The 17,953-nt window shown below is 35.7% G+C and overlaps 1 protein-coding gene across 1 annotated transcript in view; it reads right to left on the bottom strand.

Annotated features, from left to right (window-relative positions):
* Positions 1-17,953, bottom strand: part of LOC148943246 (reelin-like) — a 292,228-nt gene that overhangs the window by 156,386 nt on the left and 117,889 nt on the right. The window contains exon 11 of the mRNA XM_089101783.1: positions 14,136-14,309. Within this exon, the coding sequence (XP_088957909.1) occupies positions 14,136-14,309 (174 nt within the window). The remainder of the gene's footprint in view (positions 1-14,135; positions 14,310-17,953) is intronic.

Genomic DNA, 17,953 nt, shown 5'->3' with positions numbered 1-17,953 from the left:
GTGTGTGTAAGTTTTTGTGCGTGTGTGTGTAAGTTTTTGTGTGCATGTGTAAGTTTTTTTGTGTGTGTGTATGTGTGTAAGTTTTTTTGTGTGTGTTAGTGTTTGCGTGTGTGTGTGTTTGTTTGTTTGTGTTTTTTTTTTTTTTTTGTTTGTGTGTGTGTGTGTGTGGTGAGTTTTTGTGTGCATGTAAGTTTTTGTGTGTGTGTTTGTTTTTGTGTGTTTGTGTTTGTTTTTGTGTGTGTGTGTGTGTGTGTTTGTGTATGTTTGTGTTTGTGTAAGTTTTTGTGTGTGTGTGTAAGTTTTCGTTTGTGTGTGTGTGTGTGTGTGTGTGTGTGTGTGTGTGTATGTTTTTGTGCGTGTGTGTGTGTGTTTTTTTTGTGTTCTTGTGTTAGTTTGTTTGTTTGTTTGTGAGTTTGTGTGTTTTTTTTTTTTCGTTATTGATATTGTTTTCGTGTGTGTGTGATAGTTCGTGTGTGTGTGTGTGTGTAATTGTTGTTGGTTAGTGTGTGTGTTTTATTTTTTTTTTTCATGTAATTTTTTGTGTTCATGTAAGTTTTCGTGTGATTGTGTAAGTTTTTGTGTGTGTGTGTGTGTGTGTAAGTTTTTGTGTGTGTGTGTGTTAGTTTTGGCGTGTGTGTGTGTGTAAGTTTTGGCGTGTGCATGTGTAAGTTTTCTATGTGTGTGTGTAAGTTTTGGTGTGTGTGTGTAAGTTTTCGTGTGTGTGTGTGTAAGTTTTGTGTGTGTGTGTGTGTAAGTTTTTGTGCGTGTGCGTGTGAGTTTTTTGTGTGCATGTGTAAGTTTTTGTGTGTGGGTCTATGTGTGTAGTGTGTGTTTGTGTGTGTGTGTAAGTTTTGGCGTGTGTGTGTAAGCTTTTGTGTGTGTGTGTGTAAGTTTTTTGTGTGTGTGTGTGTGTGTAAGTTTTTGTGTGCATGTTAGTTTTTGTGTGCATGTAAGTTTTCGTGTGCTTGTGTAAGTTTTTGTGTGTGTATGTTTTATTTTGTGTGTGTGTTAGTTTTTGCGTGTATGTTTAAGTTTTATTTCGTGTGTTTGTTTTATGTTTTTTTGTGTTTTCGTTTGTAAGTTGTTTTTCTCTTTTTGTTGAGTTTTTTTTTTTGTCTTTTTTTTTTTTGTTTTTGTTTGTTTTTTTGTGTGTGTAAGTTTTTGTGTGTGTGTAAGTTTTGGCGTGTGTGTGTAAGTTTTCTTGTGTGTGTGTATGTGTGTGAGTTTTGTGTGTGTGTGTGTGTGTTTAAGTTTTTGTGTGAATGTAAGTTTTTTTTTGCATGTAAGTTTTCTTGTGAATTTGTAAGTTTTTGTGTGTGTGTGTGTGTGTAAGTTTTTGTGTGTGTGTGTGTAAGTTTTGGCGTGTGTGTGTAAGTTTTGGCGTGTGTTTGTAAGTTTTCGCGTGTGTGTGTTTAATTTTTTGTGTGTGTGTGTAAGTTTTTGTGCGTGTGTGTAAGTTTTTGTGTGTGTGTAAGTTTTTGTGTGAATGTAAGTTTTTGTGTGCATGTAAGTTTTTGAGTGTGTGTCTAAGTTTTTGTGTGTGTGTGTGTGTTAGTTATTGTGTGTCTTTGCTTTTGTGTGTTTATTGTATATTTTTTTGTTTTTGTTTTTGTATTTGTGTGTGTGTTTGTGTTTTTGTTTGTTTTTTTTTGTGTAAGTTTTGTGTGTGTGTGTGTGTGTAAGTTTGTGTGTGTGTGTGTGTGTGTGTGTAAGTTTTTGTGTCTGTAAGTTTTGGCGTGTGTGTGTAAGTTTTCGTGTGTGTGTGTGTAAGTTTTGTGTGTGTGTGTGTGTGTGTAAGTTTGTTTGCGTTTGAGTTTGAGTTTTTTTTTGTTTTCTTTTGTAAGTTTGTGTGTGTGTGTGTGTGTGTATGTGTGTTTTTTTGTGTTTTTTGTTTCGTGTGTGTGTGATTGTTCGTGTGTTTGTGTGTGTTTGTAAGTTTTTTTTTTTTGTGTGTAAGTTTTTGTGTTATTTTTAGTTTATGTTCTAACGTACGTTTTAGTTTTCATGGTTCATTTTGTTTGTTTATTTGTGTTTGTAAGTTTGTTTTTTTTTGTGTGTAAGTTTTTGCGTGTGTGTGTAAGTTTTCGTGTGAATGTGTGTAATATTTCGTGTGTGTGTGTAATTTTTTGTGTGTGTGTGTGTAAGTTTTTTTGTGTGTGTGTAAGTTTTTGTGTGCATGTATGGGGACCGGGGGAGGACCTTTGGGACCCAGGTCGGGCGTTTGGGGATCCGGGGCCCCTGAGGATTGGGTGGTCTGTTGGGAGCCCAGTGGAGCTGTGGGGACCGGGGGAGGACCTTTGGGGGCCCGGGGGGCGCTTGGGGGCCGGTTGGCCCGGTGGGAGCCAGGGGGACCTATGAGGACCAGGGGAGGGGCCTTTGGGGGTCTGAGGAGGGCATTTGGGGGATAACATTTCGAAATTTTTACTTTTTAGTTTACTTTTTTGCGGCGCATCCCTGCGGTACATCCCTGTGGCGCCTCCCTGCGGCGCATCCCCTGCGGCGCATCCCCCGACCCGCGGCGCCTCCCCCTGTGGCGCATCCCCATGGGGCGCTTTCCTGGCCCGCGACGCTTCTCGGGCCCGGGGGACCTTTGAGGACTGGGGGAGGGCATTTGGGGTCCGGGGGCCCTTTGGGGGTTAGGGGGCCCTTGGAGGACCAGGGGAGGGCCTTTGTGGGTGGGAGGAGAGGTTTGGGGGTCGGGTGTCCGTGGGGGGAGGGGGGGGCCCCTGGAGGCCCAGGGGAGGGCCTTTGAGGGTCGGAGGAGGGGGTTGTGGGGGCGGGGGTTCTTTGGGTGGTGGGGGGACCTTCGAGGACCGAGCGCTTCCTTCGGGGTGGGGGTGGTGGGGATCGAAACCCTTTGGGGTTGGGGTAGAGGACCTCACGACACTGTTCAAATGAAACTTGTGTATTATAATGACCACAGAGTTTCACCCTCAAATTCTCTTCTATAATCATCTTTTAGAATGTCTCTAACTGTCTCGCCGAAATAATTCCATAACCTGTCTAAAACAGTTTCGCCCAAATAATCCCTAAACGTAATTTCAGTGTGTTCCTTTTGTTTTTGGCATCTCTGCTCTATCGCCTTTCAAATTAATAAGAAACCTGATTTCCGCACTAAAGCAATTCATCGCTAAGATGTTTCTTGGAGAGTTGTTTCCATGGCAATGTTTATTAATATCCTTTGGAGTTCGACCAAAAGAGTTGTTTCCGAGGCAAAGACATTAATGACTTGGATCTATTCCTGGAGAAATGTTGACAGTACCTGTCAGACATTATTAAACTTTGCCCGGAAACAATTTGATTAATGACTGAAAGCACAGGTGTTCCAAATTCCCAATCGCTTTAATTAACCACGTGTTCTCCCTAGGGAGGCTATGCCCATATTAGGACCATAAACCACGTGGTGATCGTGGGAGTTTTAAAAAAAAGTGTCCGGATCGGGATTCGAAGGGGTATTGTAATCGTCGGAGTAGCACCCCCCCCTTCTACTATTGTTGTTATTCTCTTCGTCTGTTTTGCTGAGGACGGCCCCTGGATATAGGGTCGAAATATTCATTTAAAGTTGCGTTCCACTGTGTTATATAAAAATTTCCCTGTTGTTCTACTTATTTGTTTAAAAGAAAAACAAATAAATAATACATTGTGCGAACATCGTTCTTTACTTAGGCAGCGCTATTGTGTTGCCTATGATGGCAAGGACCTGCCTCGTTTCAATTTCTTTAAATGTCAAGTTAAAATAATAATATAAAATCGTTTTCTAAGCCCAGAGCACCCTATATCTGTGTTGAATTAAGTTATCAATTGAATCTTTTGAGCCCCCTTTTAGCCCTAACTTTAGTTAGAGCGTTATTTCCCCTTTGGAATCTTGCCGATTTGATTTATTAGAAGTTTGAGTCTTGCGGATAATTTAAGGCAGCCCCTTGGATTTCTCCTGAATAATTAAGAGGTAAATGATCTAATTAAGATTAATCAGATCACAGCAAAGGGCGGTGATGACCCTTGTAAATGACTCAAGATCCTTGTTAGATCTCACTTCATGCGGTTGTGCGTCTTATAGTTTTGTCTTTATACTTCCATTTTTAGTTAAGGCTAGGTCTGTCTAAAAACCAACATTATTAAAGGATGAATAAGTTAAGATTAATTAAATTTGACACCTCAAGTAAGTTTCTTCCCAGAAGCCTCAAATTGGTGGAATAAAATTAGAATAGCCTTAAATGCCCCCCCCCCAAAAAAAAACAACAAAACAGCAAGAAGTGGAAACTTTATTAGCTGTATGCCCTTTCCCAGGTTATCGTTTCATGGAGCTTAAAGCACAGTATTGATAAAACAAGTCACACGCAGAAATTAGAATTCCCTAGACTCTAGTTTTCCTTACCTCATATGTGAATTCTAGAACGTAATAAGGAGGAGAGTCTTATCCCCTTTTTGCTTGTTCTTTCATCTTCCTAATCCTGTCCCAGACGTAGATACAGCTTGGTAGTCTTGATGTTATACTGAGAGGCTAGGGAAAGGCGAGTAATATCGTCAAACTAAAATTCTAAGTTCCTTTCTGTCGAGGGAAATTCAGTCAAGGATTTTTCCTATTGAAGTTAAAGGTTTATCTGAAGGCCATGGAACACTAATTCTGGCTACAGAAATAATTAAAAAATATATTTTTCTTTCTAGTTAAACTATCAAATCAATTGTGGTTATTCCGAGTTTTTGCCCACCTTAGAAGTCTTCAATTTACTTTCTCGAAATACCATAACTAATGAAATAAAACTCGTAATATTGGTGCTTCCATTTCTAACCAAATGATCAGAATGTACCTAATTTGATGATTTAGACTTAAAGATTTTAATACTGCAGATCCAAGCCTTGACTAGCTATTCAAGTGTAATTTATTCAATTAGAATTTTATTAGCCCTAAACTTAAAAAAATCCTTTTTCTTGGTGATAATGCTTGGACAATAGAAGCAACCTCCTTCGAATGACAAACACACACACAATATAAGACTATTCAAATCAGAAGAAAGCCGGTGGAAGGTTTATATATCAACTGCAATTATAACGTTTTCTCCTTTTTTTTATCGAATTTAATAATAAAATCAAGTTGTCACCGCTTTCCGAGTACCAACTCGAAATATTTGCTTCCGTTAAGAGCGCTACCAATGGATTGACTGTTCCTTCAAGATCTCAGGGTATAAAGTTTACAAATAGCATTTAAACGTTCAGAAGGAGCGTTTAGAGGGAGAGGTTTACCCAGAGACTGCTTGGAGCAAGAATCAAACTTTGTTTCTAGTACTAAAAATAGGGCAATCTTGGGTTATGAAACCCTGTAATCTAAATCCTAGACTGTGTTTGATTTTGTTCAAACTTTTTCTTTTAAATTAAAAAATTAACCGAACTAATAAAGATAAAGCAGTCATAAAGAATAATTTTGGAACAACAAAAATGGAAACATGGTATAAAATCAAAAGGTATAGATTACAAAAAAACTAAGCCAAATATTGGAAACGTAAATCCATGATAAAACGCAGTAACCGAGCTGCTGCTAACAAAAGTCATGAGCATACAGAGGTGAAGTTGGTTTATATTTACGAGGGTTCAAAATCCAAGCTAGTAGAGGGAAACAACAAATATCCGTTGAGTTTGGCTTTTAGCTAATTATGGGAATACTGAAGGTTTTTTTTTCATGTTTTCAGTTTGGTTGTAGGCCAAAGCATTCAATAGGCCTAAAATCTGGTTCTGTTTTTATATCGTTTATTTTTTCAGTTGAAGATCTGATGTTTCACAAGTTCTGCCCTTCTCTTCCATGGTTAATGGTTTATCACTGCCTCACTGCAGAATCCCACCAGATGACTTGTAAAGTCCAAATGATTACAATTAATTCTTCTGGTGATAGGACATCGAGTAGGTTGGAAGATTTTGAAAGAGACCCATTAGATTTATTAAAATTTTGGCTGAATGTGGTTTTTCGGATACTGATAATGATATTTCTATTAGATCCCGCCGAGCTAACAAATATTTACTCTATAGTGAGATTAATGGGCGTGTTTACCCTGCTAGCATAAAGCTAGCAGGCTTAAGCTGTTGCGGGCTGATGAGTAGCTCTAACTATTTATCTTCATTACTTCCTTACCACCGAGTGGTTATATTAGGTGTTTGTGAAACTTTTTAGATGAGTCAACCAGTTAGTTAGAGAATATTAATGGTTATAATTTTATTTCCAAGACTAGGAATGCTAGATCGAGAGAAGGCCTTAGTTTTTTTATTCATGATGATATTTCGTGTAGAGTTGTTTAAGATTTTGATTCTATGTATGTAGAAACGGTGTTTCCTAGTTGTTGAGCTTGATTTTGGGGCTGATAAAGTTTTATGTTGCTTTTTCTACCGACCAACTGATCTTCAGTGCAACATTTTATAACTAAGTTGGATATATTTTTTTCTGTCGAAATTGAGTGGAGTCGGAAGATTATGTATGTTGAAGATTTTAATATTTATATAAGTAATGCTAGTCAAGCTCTTTTATCTACATACCATTCACCTTCGGATGTTGAGTGTTTAATACTTTATCTTTCGCTAGGCTTTCTTCCAGCTTGCTTTATTCTATCTCGAGTTGTAAGCTCGACAACAACGATAATCGACAATTTTTTTCTTGATATTGAAGTTCACTCATGTAATATAGAATCATAGAATTATAGAATCATTTTACTGAAAAACAGCTGTCATAGACACATTAAAAAAAATGCTCTAAAAGGTGCTGTTTTTTACATGAAAACTTTTTTACATAAAAACACTTATCTACATTTTATTAAAAGCACTTGTAAAAAAAGGAACAAAGGAGTTACTAAGTCTGTTTGTGAGGCACGAGACGGGCATAAGTTTGCTTTTGCTTCTGGTATTTGCGCGGACAGGCATTTCAGGTGGTAATATTGTCCTATGTACAGGACTAGACAATAAAAACTGGCCAAAACGAATCATCAGCTGAAAACGGCGATCGCGAAGGCTTGGGCTATAATCTACATATTTGTCGCAAAGAATGATCTTTACAGCCCGTTTCTGGATCCCCTCCAAATCGTCACTTAAGTAATCTATGTGATGAACTTGTGGGCCCCAGACGGGACACGCATATTCAAGGATGGGTCGAATAAAAGTGAGGTACACTGTTTTCAGCTGATACACTGGAAAACCTAGGCGGCGCATCGCCACCAGTGTCCGCATAGCATAATGTCGCTTCTTAACCAGCTCTTGTACATGAATAGAGAACGAATAGTCCACACTAAAGGTGACGCCCAAGATAGTCGCACACGAAGCAGAAGGGAACAAAGTCGCGGGGCAGGTAAAATCGCGTTTAAGTGGGTTGAACCTCAAAACCTTTGATTTATTCTCATTAATTTGAAGACTGTTCGCAGTACATTGTGATTTAAACTAATCGAAAAAATTTGGGTCGAACTGGGCTACAGCTTGCGAATCCTTTACGTGGTATTTAAGAAGCGCAGACAAATCATCGTCGAATTTAAAACGATCGTCAAAGTCAGAAAGTATATAGTTGATAACAGCCAGGAAAAGAAGAGCTGCTAATTTGGTACCTTGTGGGGCGCCACATGTAATTTCCACCCATTCTGATTCAATGTCACCGGGAAAAAGGGCGTACACTTTTTGATACCTGTGACGTACGAAATCAATTACTAATTGGAGGATGTGCTTATGGGCACCCATTGACTTGAGATTCTGGGCGGCAAGAGGGTGCTTAATCAAATAAAATGTCTTTCGGTAGTCTACCAGAAGTAAATCTACAAACGAGCTTCCAAACTCCAACCATTCAACTACTAGGTGATAAAGCCGTACTAAATAAACAGACGTGCTGCATCCCTTCAAGCAATTTCGATGACACGTCAGACCACTTTATGCTTCTGATGGAGATTCATACGTGTCAACAAGTGACGAACGTTATTAATTATCAATAGTAAAATTAATCTTTCAATAAGGTAAACAATCTTTTTTTACCTCAGATTCCAACATTTAAAAGAACCAAGTATTGTAATTAGAAGAAAAAATTTTCCTCTTTCCATTTTATTGGTTTCTAAATGAAATATCAAAACTTGTGTTTTGAAACATATAATTAAACACAAACGTCAAAATACATCTTGAAGAAGCGTCGATATGATACCTTGTTGAGTGCTTTGTGTCCTACCCGGAAATTCTCGACTCCCAACAATGGAATCTTTTTAAAGAAGAGATGTGTTAAACACTGATGTTATGGAAGGCTGATGACAATTCTTGTTAGATTCTTGTGTGTTTCTCTTTTTTTTTACATGATTATCATAGATGGAAATCAGTAGATATACTGGTTTCAGCTGTCCATCTGGGGCCGAACGAAAGGTTAGGCGTCCTCAAGTGGGTTAGCAAGAGGTCATAAGCAAGGACTTGAAGGAAATGGGAGGGTAAAGAGTGAAGGAATTGAAACAATTGGGGTAGTATATGATTAAGTGCAGTAGGTTTGCCTCGGACAGTTTTGCCCTGTGATGGGTATTTAGCAGTAGTAGCAGAGGACGGGGTGACATTATTTTATCAATACTGCTGTAAAATCAGTTGTAGCCGACATCTAAAAGCGGTAAAAACTTGTGGCTAGAATATGATCGCAGTCCAATTTGCAATTGTTTACCCTATCTTAAGCGGACGTCGTAGGCGCTAACACTTAGATGTTCACTGTCAAAACCTATAGATTCTTGAACGTATTAGCTATTGTCGATGAAACTTCAATGTTATTGTCGATAACCTCCTTATACTACTGATAGAAATTCATACCTGTCAACAAATGACAAATCCGATCAAGACAACTAGAACACTAGACCTTACATCAATTCAGCCATTGAAGGAACTACTGCTTAAAATTGACCCCTCACCATTCCTAGACTGTGAGGATACAAATCAAGCTTCGCTTTATTTTATTCACGAATTCATCAAAGCACTGAATCTGGATTGTCCCATATCTTCCACCCGTTTAAGACGTTTTAATAGACCCAAAAAGCCTTGCATTACGAGACGACTATTAAGGTTAATCCAATTAAAGAACAGGTTGTATAAAATATATTTGTCTATTCCACATTAGATAAATCAAGCTTCTTTTAAAGCTTACAGAATTGCTTAACCAAAGCTCTAAGGTCTGCTCAACAGCAGTACTATTTGAAGGCATGCAATACAGCGCGTCTATCTCCTAAGAAGGTGTTGTCATTTATAAACGATTTTATCGGCAAAATAATGAGTTCCTTTCCAGATGAGTTGATGACCCCGGATGATAATACAGTTGTTGAAGGGAAAGTTAACGTTATATAAAGAAAAAAAAACGATCAAAAATTGGGGTTTTTAAGGCCAAACGAAAATGTTGAAAAAAAAAACACACACGCGAATATTTTGAGAGGACAACCGCCTCTCTTCTTCACCGAAAAAAATGTATTTAAGGAAAACGCAAACGTTTAATTAACATTGCTAATATGCTCAACACTCAATTCACCAAAATATGGGAAAAGATGTCAGAAGAGGTATCCCAGAATTTAGCACCAATTCTATTAACTTCAAATGTTTTTACCCCTTCTGCTCAGCGATCCATATTCCTCACCCCAGTCTCATCTACTGAATTCACGATGGAACCTGTTCAACTCGAAAATGGACAATCAGAAGGAACTGGTGGACCTTCTATGAATATACTTAAATCGATTATGCCTAGTATAGTTACATTTCTTGTGCGCATAATTAATCTTTGTTTCAAGAATGGTGTCTTACCTCCTAGCAAGAAGCCCACCCGTGTCATTGCACTGCATAAAGAGGGAGATGTAAGTGACCCGTCTAATTATAGGCCTATGTCTATTCCATCTGCTTTTGGAAAGATTATTGAGCTTTGTTTGTATGTAAATATATTAATTTTCTTGAAGAGAATAGTTTTTTTTAGTAAGTCCCAATTCAGGTTTCACAAAGGCCATTCCAGAGAACGTGCTATTTTGGCAATAACCCAGTTTTTACGTGATCCCTTGGATAAGGTTTTAATTAAAGCTATTATATTTGTGGATATACGGAAAGCGTTTGATACAATAAGTCATACGATTTTATATGAAAAATTGTCAAGGTCTGGCATATGTGATCAGGCTAATGTGTTAATAATGTCATATTTAAGAGAGAGAGATTCAGTGCATTCGCGGGGGCGATATTAAATCATTGTCTTCGAATCAGTCAAATAGAGTTGAGGTGCCACAAGGTTTAATTCTTGGCCCTCTGTTGTTTCTAATTTAAGGTAATGATATTAATAATTCAATTGCAGACCTAGAGCTGACTGCACTACTCACTGATGAAATAGCGTGTATTGTTTCTGGAGTTGATGAAGACAGTGTAAAACATAATTTAACTCTAAGTCCTATACAGAGAGTTTATATTCTTTATTGAATATTCTTCCCGTTGAACTGGCAGTTACTTTTCATTCATTATTCAAAGTTAAGCACAATCTCTTGAAACTGCCTAGCTAGTTTTTCTTTTGATTTGTTCCCAATTGATGTGCATTCTTCACACTTAACTTGCAATTTACTCAAACTACGCCAGCGATTGATAATATCAGAGAGGTCCAATTATTCTCAAAGAAATAGTGTGGTTGCTGCATGGAATCAATACGAGCATAGTTTTGATTTTGATTTGTCGGTAGGAGTTTCAAAAACAAAATTAGAATACTTCCATTTTGATAGCTATTAGTTATTTCACTTGTTTACTTATCATTATTGTTAATTTGGATTTGGGGTCTTTTTCTCGGATCTTCATTTTTCCTCTTGTTGTCTCATTACTGGTTGAAAAAAAAATTGTTGTCTATTGTCGGGTAGAAGGTCTACTGTAGCACATGTCTATATTTTTTTTCTTTTTGTTCTTTCTTTGATTCATTATCTATATATTTTTTTATTTATTATTTTAGTTGTTTTACCTGTGATAACAAAGATTAGAATATTGGAAGCTACAGCGATGACAGTGGGTAAAATATAGCTCAGAAGCATGGGCGATCTGAAAAGTGGATGAAGATTTGCTCGATGTATTCCAGGGAAATCGCCTACAGATTGTTCTAGGTACCCAGCTGACTGACCATATTTGAAACAGTAGGCTGTGCAAAAAAAGTGGTTCAATCCCGATTTCTAGAGCTATAGTGAAAGAAAGGTTGAGATGGTTAGGGCACTTTCTGCAGATGAAGGATGACAGATTGCCAAGATTTTCCTTGTCGGCCAACTGTCTAGGGTTAAAAGGAAAGCAGGTCACCCTCGTCTTGGGTGGAAGGATGTCATAAAGAAATATCTAAAGGAAATGGGAACTTCCTGGAAGGGTGTAAGGATGGAGGAGGAACGTGCGTAGCTGTGTTGACCTCAGGTGGCTTGGTGCTGCGGTGAATTGTGAGTAGTAGTATTAGTAGTAGTTATGTATATATGCTTGAAAAATAAATGAACCTGAACCTGAACTGATCTTGCATGTGCAATTCTCGTGAATTTTTTACATTCAGCTCTTAATGCTGGTCTAATATCTGCTGCTCAATTTTTTGATATACGAAAGGCATTCGAATCATTAACACACAATATTATTCATTGGAAATTGTTCCATATTGGTATAAGAGGATATACTTATTCTTGGTTACTTTCATATTTATCTTGTAGACTCATTTCGGTCGATCCGCTCTTTTGTAACTCTTCTGAAATAGAGTTTGGCGTTCTGCAAGGACCCGTTATTGGGCAATTACTCTTTTTATTTTATGTTACTGACCCTATTAATGAGGATAAAAAAATCAATTCCAAATATTATTTGTCCCGGGTGCACTCATTGCTTTTTCTGATGATAAGACTCATGGCATAAGCAGTAAAACTGATTCTGATCATTGTTCATAGATTACAGGCCTTTTTGAAAGAGCTATGATGTAAATTACATGTAAATTATATATTTAACTACATATAATTACATGTAAATTCTACGTAAATTAGAGTTATGATGTAAACTAGAGTTTGATGTAAATTACCCTGCTTTCTATGCTATAAAGCCATGCTTTATCATTCAATTCTTTTTATAATCGCGCCAAGGAAGGTGATGTTTTAACAGTAGGCTAACCATAAAAGTCAATTAAGATACTTGACCTGCCAAAATTTGTTCGACAGGCTAAACTAGGCCTACTTTGTACAGAGTGAACATTGACTTAAAATGAAATACATAGCATAGTTTTTAGAATAACAGTAAAGAGTAACATTAAAAATAAAGCCAACAGAAATTTCTTCAGACGCTGTCGGGATATCCTTCTATCTTAACCTTCCACTGTTTTCCTTCTACTTGTATATAATATATATATATATATATATATATATATATATATATATATATATATATATATATATATATATATATATATATATATATATATATATATATATTCTCTCTCTCTCTCTCTCTCTCTCTCTCTCTCTCTCTCTCTCTCTCTCTCTCTCTCTCTCTCTCTCTCTCTCTCTCTCTCTCTCTCTCTCTCTCTCTCTCTCTCTCTCTCTCTCTCTCTCTCTCTCTCTCTCTCTCTCTCTCTCTCTCTCTCTCTCTCTCTCTCTCTCTCTCTCTCTCTCTCGCTCGCTCGCTGTGTGTGTGTGTGTATATATGTGTATATATGTGTACATATGTATACATATATATATATATATATATATATATATATATATATATATATATATATATATATATATATATATATATATATATATATATATATATATATATATATATATATATATATATATATATATATATATATATATATATATATATATATATATATATATATATATATATATATATATATATCTCTCTCTCTCTCTCTCTCTCTCTCTCTCTCTCTCTCTCTCTCTCTCTCTCTCTCTCTCTCTCTCTCTCTCTCTCTCTCTCTCTCTCTCTCTCTGTATACATATGTACACATATATACACATATATACATATATATACATATATATATATATATATATATATATATATATATATATATATATATATATATATATATATAATATATATATATATATATATATATATATATATATATATATATATATATATATATATATATATATATATGTATATATATGTGTATATATATATATATGTGTATATGTATATATATATAGTGTATATGTGTGTGTGTGTGTGTGCGTGTGTGTGCATATATATATGTGTATATGTATATATATATATATATATATATATATATATATATATATATATATATATATATATATATATATATATATATATATATATATATATATATATATATATATATATATATATATATATATATATATATATATATATATATATATATATATATATATATATATATATATATATATATATATATATATATATATATATATATATATATATATATATATATATCTTATCAGGAGTCTTCATTTTAGGTGGTCTTTTTTTCTTTTCTTTTTTCAGATGAGTTAGATTATGGTAGCTTTTGTATCAATTTGTGTACTAGTTGCAGAACTGAAGTATGGCACTAGGTATATGCACTGTCTGTCAGACTTGCAAGTTTATACTTATGTAACAACTAAAGTCTTCAATTTTCACAGAGACATTTCCTGTGGAATTACTAGTTGGTCACAACCATGGAAAGTGATAACGTGGACAATGCACTATACGTGGATATTTACGTCACTATTGGAATAAATAAATGGAGAGTAAATCGTATTCAACTTGAAATTATAATTTCGATTTGCTTATTTTGTTTTAATATTCATATTAATAGCCTAAAGGTTTAAACTGATCACAATTTTAAATCAAGCCGTTTTTTGTAACTTCTATATTATTTTATCATGTTGATGCCCATACAGAGAAAATATCAGCCCTAAATCCACATAACTTTGCTATTTATAGCTGTCAAAAGTTTAATTGGTATATACCTAAGCAAGGTATGAAATAGCATCGTTTGTACATTGGTAGTTTCCAAACAGTCTTCAGTAAGCCTATACTCAAAGGAAAAACAATTGTTTATCACTATTTCTCTTTTTTGTTTTCACTATTGTTTATCACTATCTCTTTATCTTTATGTTTTTATCTATTTTATCTTAATCTATTTATCTTTTGAGGAAACATACCATTATCGTACTCCACTCAGCACCATTATTGGAAGTATGTTGAAGAAGGATGCCACTATTTCTTGATTGAGTCAATGACAAATTCAATGAACTGCATCCAAAACTTATAATCCATTGTAACGATTCTGCAGAAGTTAAATCCATGTCAAACGTTTCCAGTAGACGCCTTCCTGCCTAGAATAAATACAGTGTTGCCAATTATCATATTGTAAAATTACTATATTGAGCAATGACTCCCCATGTTTTGTTCTCGATTGGTGTGCTGGAAAGGGTGATTTTTTACCTCCTCCGGCTGTTTATTTTTATATAAAATAGAGTACCAGCTTGGTATTGGCACCAAGAGATACATAAAGTCAGTATAGCATCGTGCTAATTCTGGTGCGTTTAGACTAAAATAAAAAGTAGATGAAATATTTATGGACTTTCTAGCAAAAGAAAAAGTTAAACTTTTACGAATTTATATTCTTCGCAATTTAGAAAGGTTGAGGGAATTGGAAAATTAAAGATTAATTTTTAAAATAGATTAATTTTAAAATTTTTAAAAGATATATTTATTAAACCAAAGAAAACAAAAACAGTAATAACAGCCACCCCGAGAAGTAAAAAAACTTTTCCGAGGGGGTGGCAAAAATACATTAGAAAATAATAAAAGACAAAGAAAAAAATTAAACCAATAGTACAACCTATTAGGCACCACAAACCTAACAGCAAACAAATTCAGCAATACTATTAAAATCATACTCGAGTAAAAAAAAAAAAATTATTAATAAAAAAACAGTAAAAAAAAAATTATTTTTCTCTGGAAAAAAGAAATATTACTATTATTTTTTAAACTCTGATCTAGATTATTCCAACTTCTAATCTCCCTATGAATCACAGTTACCGTCGACCGGTTCGAAACAATAATGGAATATTGATCTCTCCAGAAGATCGAGTGTCATAATTGTGGATCAAGGATCTCAAATCAACTAAACGGTCAAAACATAAAAAATGTGTACCATGATGTGGCCTAAAAATAAACAAAACTGCATATAATCCTCGTACTCCAGAAGCTGGTAGTATCCTCATACGCTCCTGAACGTTCTGCACCGAATCCCGGGGTTGTAAGCCAACCAACAAACGAGCAGCATTGTTTTGAAGAACTTCAAGAACTAAAGTATGAGGATGAGTGAATTATTTCGTGAAAAATGAAGTTGGTTGTTTTGTTTTCATGAATATTTTGGCTATTTGATAATTTCAACATCAACATGTTAGATATCGAGCCTTCGGTGACTTCTCAGCTTTTAAATATATGCATGTCTTATGGTTTAGTCCCTACGATTAATATTCCGACTAGAGTTTCTAGGACTTCTGCAAAGCTTTTGGACAATATATTTTCAAATGTACCTTTTAGATCTCCAGAAGTAGTTGTAAATATTGAATCTGACCACTTTGGTGTTTATGCTAAATTTGGGGTATTTACTCATAAGTGAGTAATTTCTGACTTGAGTAAAGGTCTGTAGTTTTTGATAAGAATGCCCTTGTAAAACTAAGTAATAATTTGGTTCAAGTTGATTGGATGTCCCTGTTTGGTGAGGAGAATGATGTTAATAGTAAATTTGCACTTTTTTATGGTAAGTTATTGGAAAAGGCTTGGGAAGTGGGAGTTATTAGGAATATGAAAGGGCAAACACATAATGGGAAGAAGCCATGGATATCACTAGATCTTCTTCGCAAAAAAAAATTAAGAGATAAATTGTTTAAGTTGCAAGCTTTGGAACCTACGGATGAGAATAAAGAGCAATACCTTCTTTTTCGTAATGGTTTGAATAATCTTCTCCGTTAGGCTAACAAAAAGCCTGAAATTGAAAGAAGCTTAAGGAAACCCATTGAAGACCTGGCAAATAATCCGTAGTGTTATAGGTCAGAGTCCTAATATACTACCATCTGAAGTGGTAGTTACTGAGGCCATAGCTGCAGACGATTTTACGATTTGTAATGAGTTTCAGAATCATATTATTTCAGTAGGTTTAAAAATATCCGATACAATTTCCCCATTACCGGAAGATTCACCTTTTGGATCCACTATACCGCCCTTTATAAATGTACCGTTGCATCTAAAGAGGATTACCATGGACGAGCTAAGGGATACCATGTATGCCATGAAAAACAGTTCGTCTGGTGACTTTATGAGTTTAAAAATTTTGAAAGGTATTTTTCCGTCTATATCTGCCCTTCCAACATCATTAATTAATAATTGTTTCAGATAAGGTAAGTTTTGAGATTGTTTAAAGTATGCAAGAGTGACACCGGTTTATAAGGGTGGTGACAGAAATGATCTTGGTAATTATCACCCAACATCAGTTTTGACAGTTATTTCTCGTCGTATTGATAAATCTTTTAGTTCTCGGTTAACCACATTTCTTGAGAAGTTTAATCTTCTCTTTACATACCCTTTAACCTTCTCTTTACTCTTTGCAGGTACTTTTACGTCATCAATACTACTTTACTGCCTGAAATAAAACTTACCAATCAGGTTCCATTTTAGACACTTATAAATTTCTTGAGCACAGAATTTAACAAGCTGCTGCCCGAATTTAAAGACCAAAAGGCCTGATACTGTAACTGAAGAAAAAGCTTTAACAGAATTTAACAAGCTGCTGCCCGAATTTAGAGACTAAGAGGCCTGATACTATAACTGAAGAAACAGCTTTAACAGAATTTAACAAGCTGCTACCCGAACTTAGATACCAAGAGGCCTGATACTATAACTAAAGAATAAGCTTTAACAGAATTTAACAAGCTGCTGTCCGAACTTAGATACCAAGAGGCCTGATACTGGAACCAAAGAATCAGCTTTAACAGAATTTAACCAGCTGCTGTCCGAATTTAGAGACCAAGAGGCCTGATACTGGAACTGAAGAATCAGCTTTAACAGAATTTAACCAGCTGCTGCCCGAATTTAGAGACCAAGAGGCCTGATACTGTAACTGAAGAATCAGCATTAGTTCTAGCGAAATAGGGGTGGTAAAAGCTTTTAAACGGGATCCTCATCTCTCTCACACACCACCTATTGCCTTAGAGAGCCCCATGAAATCGGATAAAAATTGTATGATAGCTATTCAGCTCAAAACAATCTAAAATTCTAATATGTTTGCCTCCAGCGCAATTTTAGGTAACTATAATGTCGATCAAGTGGATGGCTTCACTTACCTAGGTAGTACTCTTAGTAAATACGGTTGTTCCAATGAAGTAGTTAAAAATAGAATAGCCCAGACACAGGGTGTTTTTTCACAGTTGAAAAAAAGGGAACAACAGGAAGATAAATAAATACAAAAAGATTAGAATAGAGGAATCTACAGTGATGACCGTGATCAGGTATGGTACTGAAGCGTGGCGCTCTAAAAAATGGAGGAGGATTTCCTAGATGTTTTCCAGAAAAATTGCCTCCGAATTATTTTGCATAACCGACTGACTGACCGTATCTCAAACAGTGAGCTGTACGAAAAATATGGGTCAATCCCGCTTTCTAGGGTTAAGACGATAGAAAGGTTCAGTTGGCTAGGACATATTGTTAGGATGAAGAATGAAAGATAGCGCAAGATCGTCATTTTTGCGAAACCACCTAGGGCCAAAAAAGCAGGTCACCCCTGGATGGGGTGGGAGGATGTCGTAACGAAATACTTAAGGGACATGACAACTTTTTGACAGGGTGTAAAGAGGAAGACTTTGAATATATTTGGATGGAAGGGGAGGGTGCGTAGCTATATGGACAGAGCCAGGCCTGTATTTGCAAATAGCCGACTGATTGACCGTTTCTCAAACATTAAGCTGTACGA

The sequence above is a fragment of the Artemia sp. Qi Xiang Cuo genome, chromosome 15, assembly GCF_049724085.1.
Source record: "Artemia sp. Qi Xiang Cuo chromosome 15, ASM4972408v1, whole genome shotgun sequence".
In the NCBI taxonomy this organism is placed as follows: Eukaryota; Metazoa; Arthropoda; class Branchiopoda; order Anostraca; family Artemiidae; genus Artemia; species Artemia sp. Qi Xiang Cuo.
Note: the sequence above shows the minus strand (reverse complement) of the source record. Positions and strands in the feature narration are given on the sequence as shown.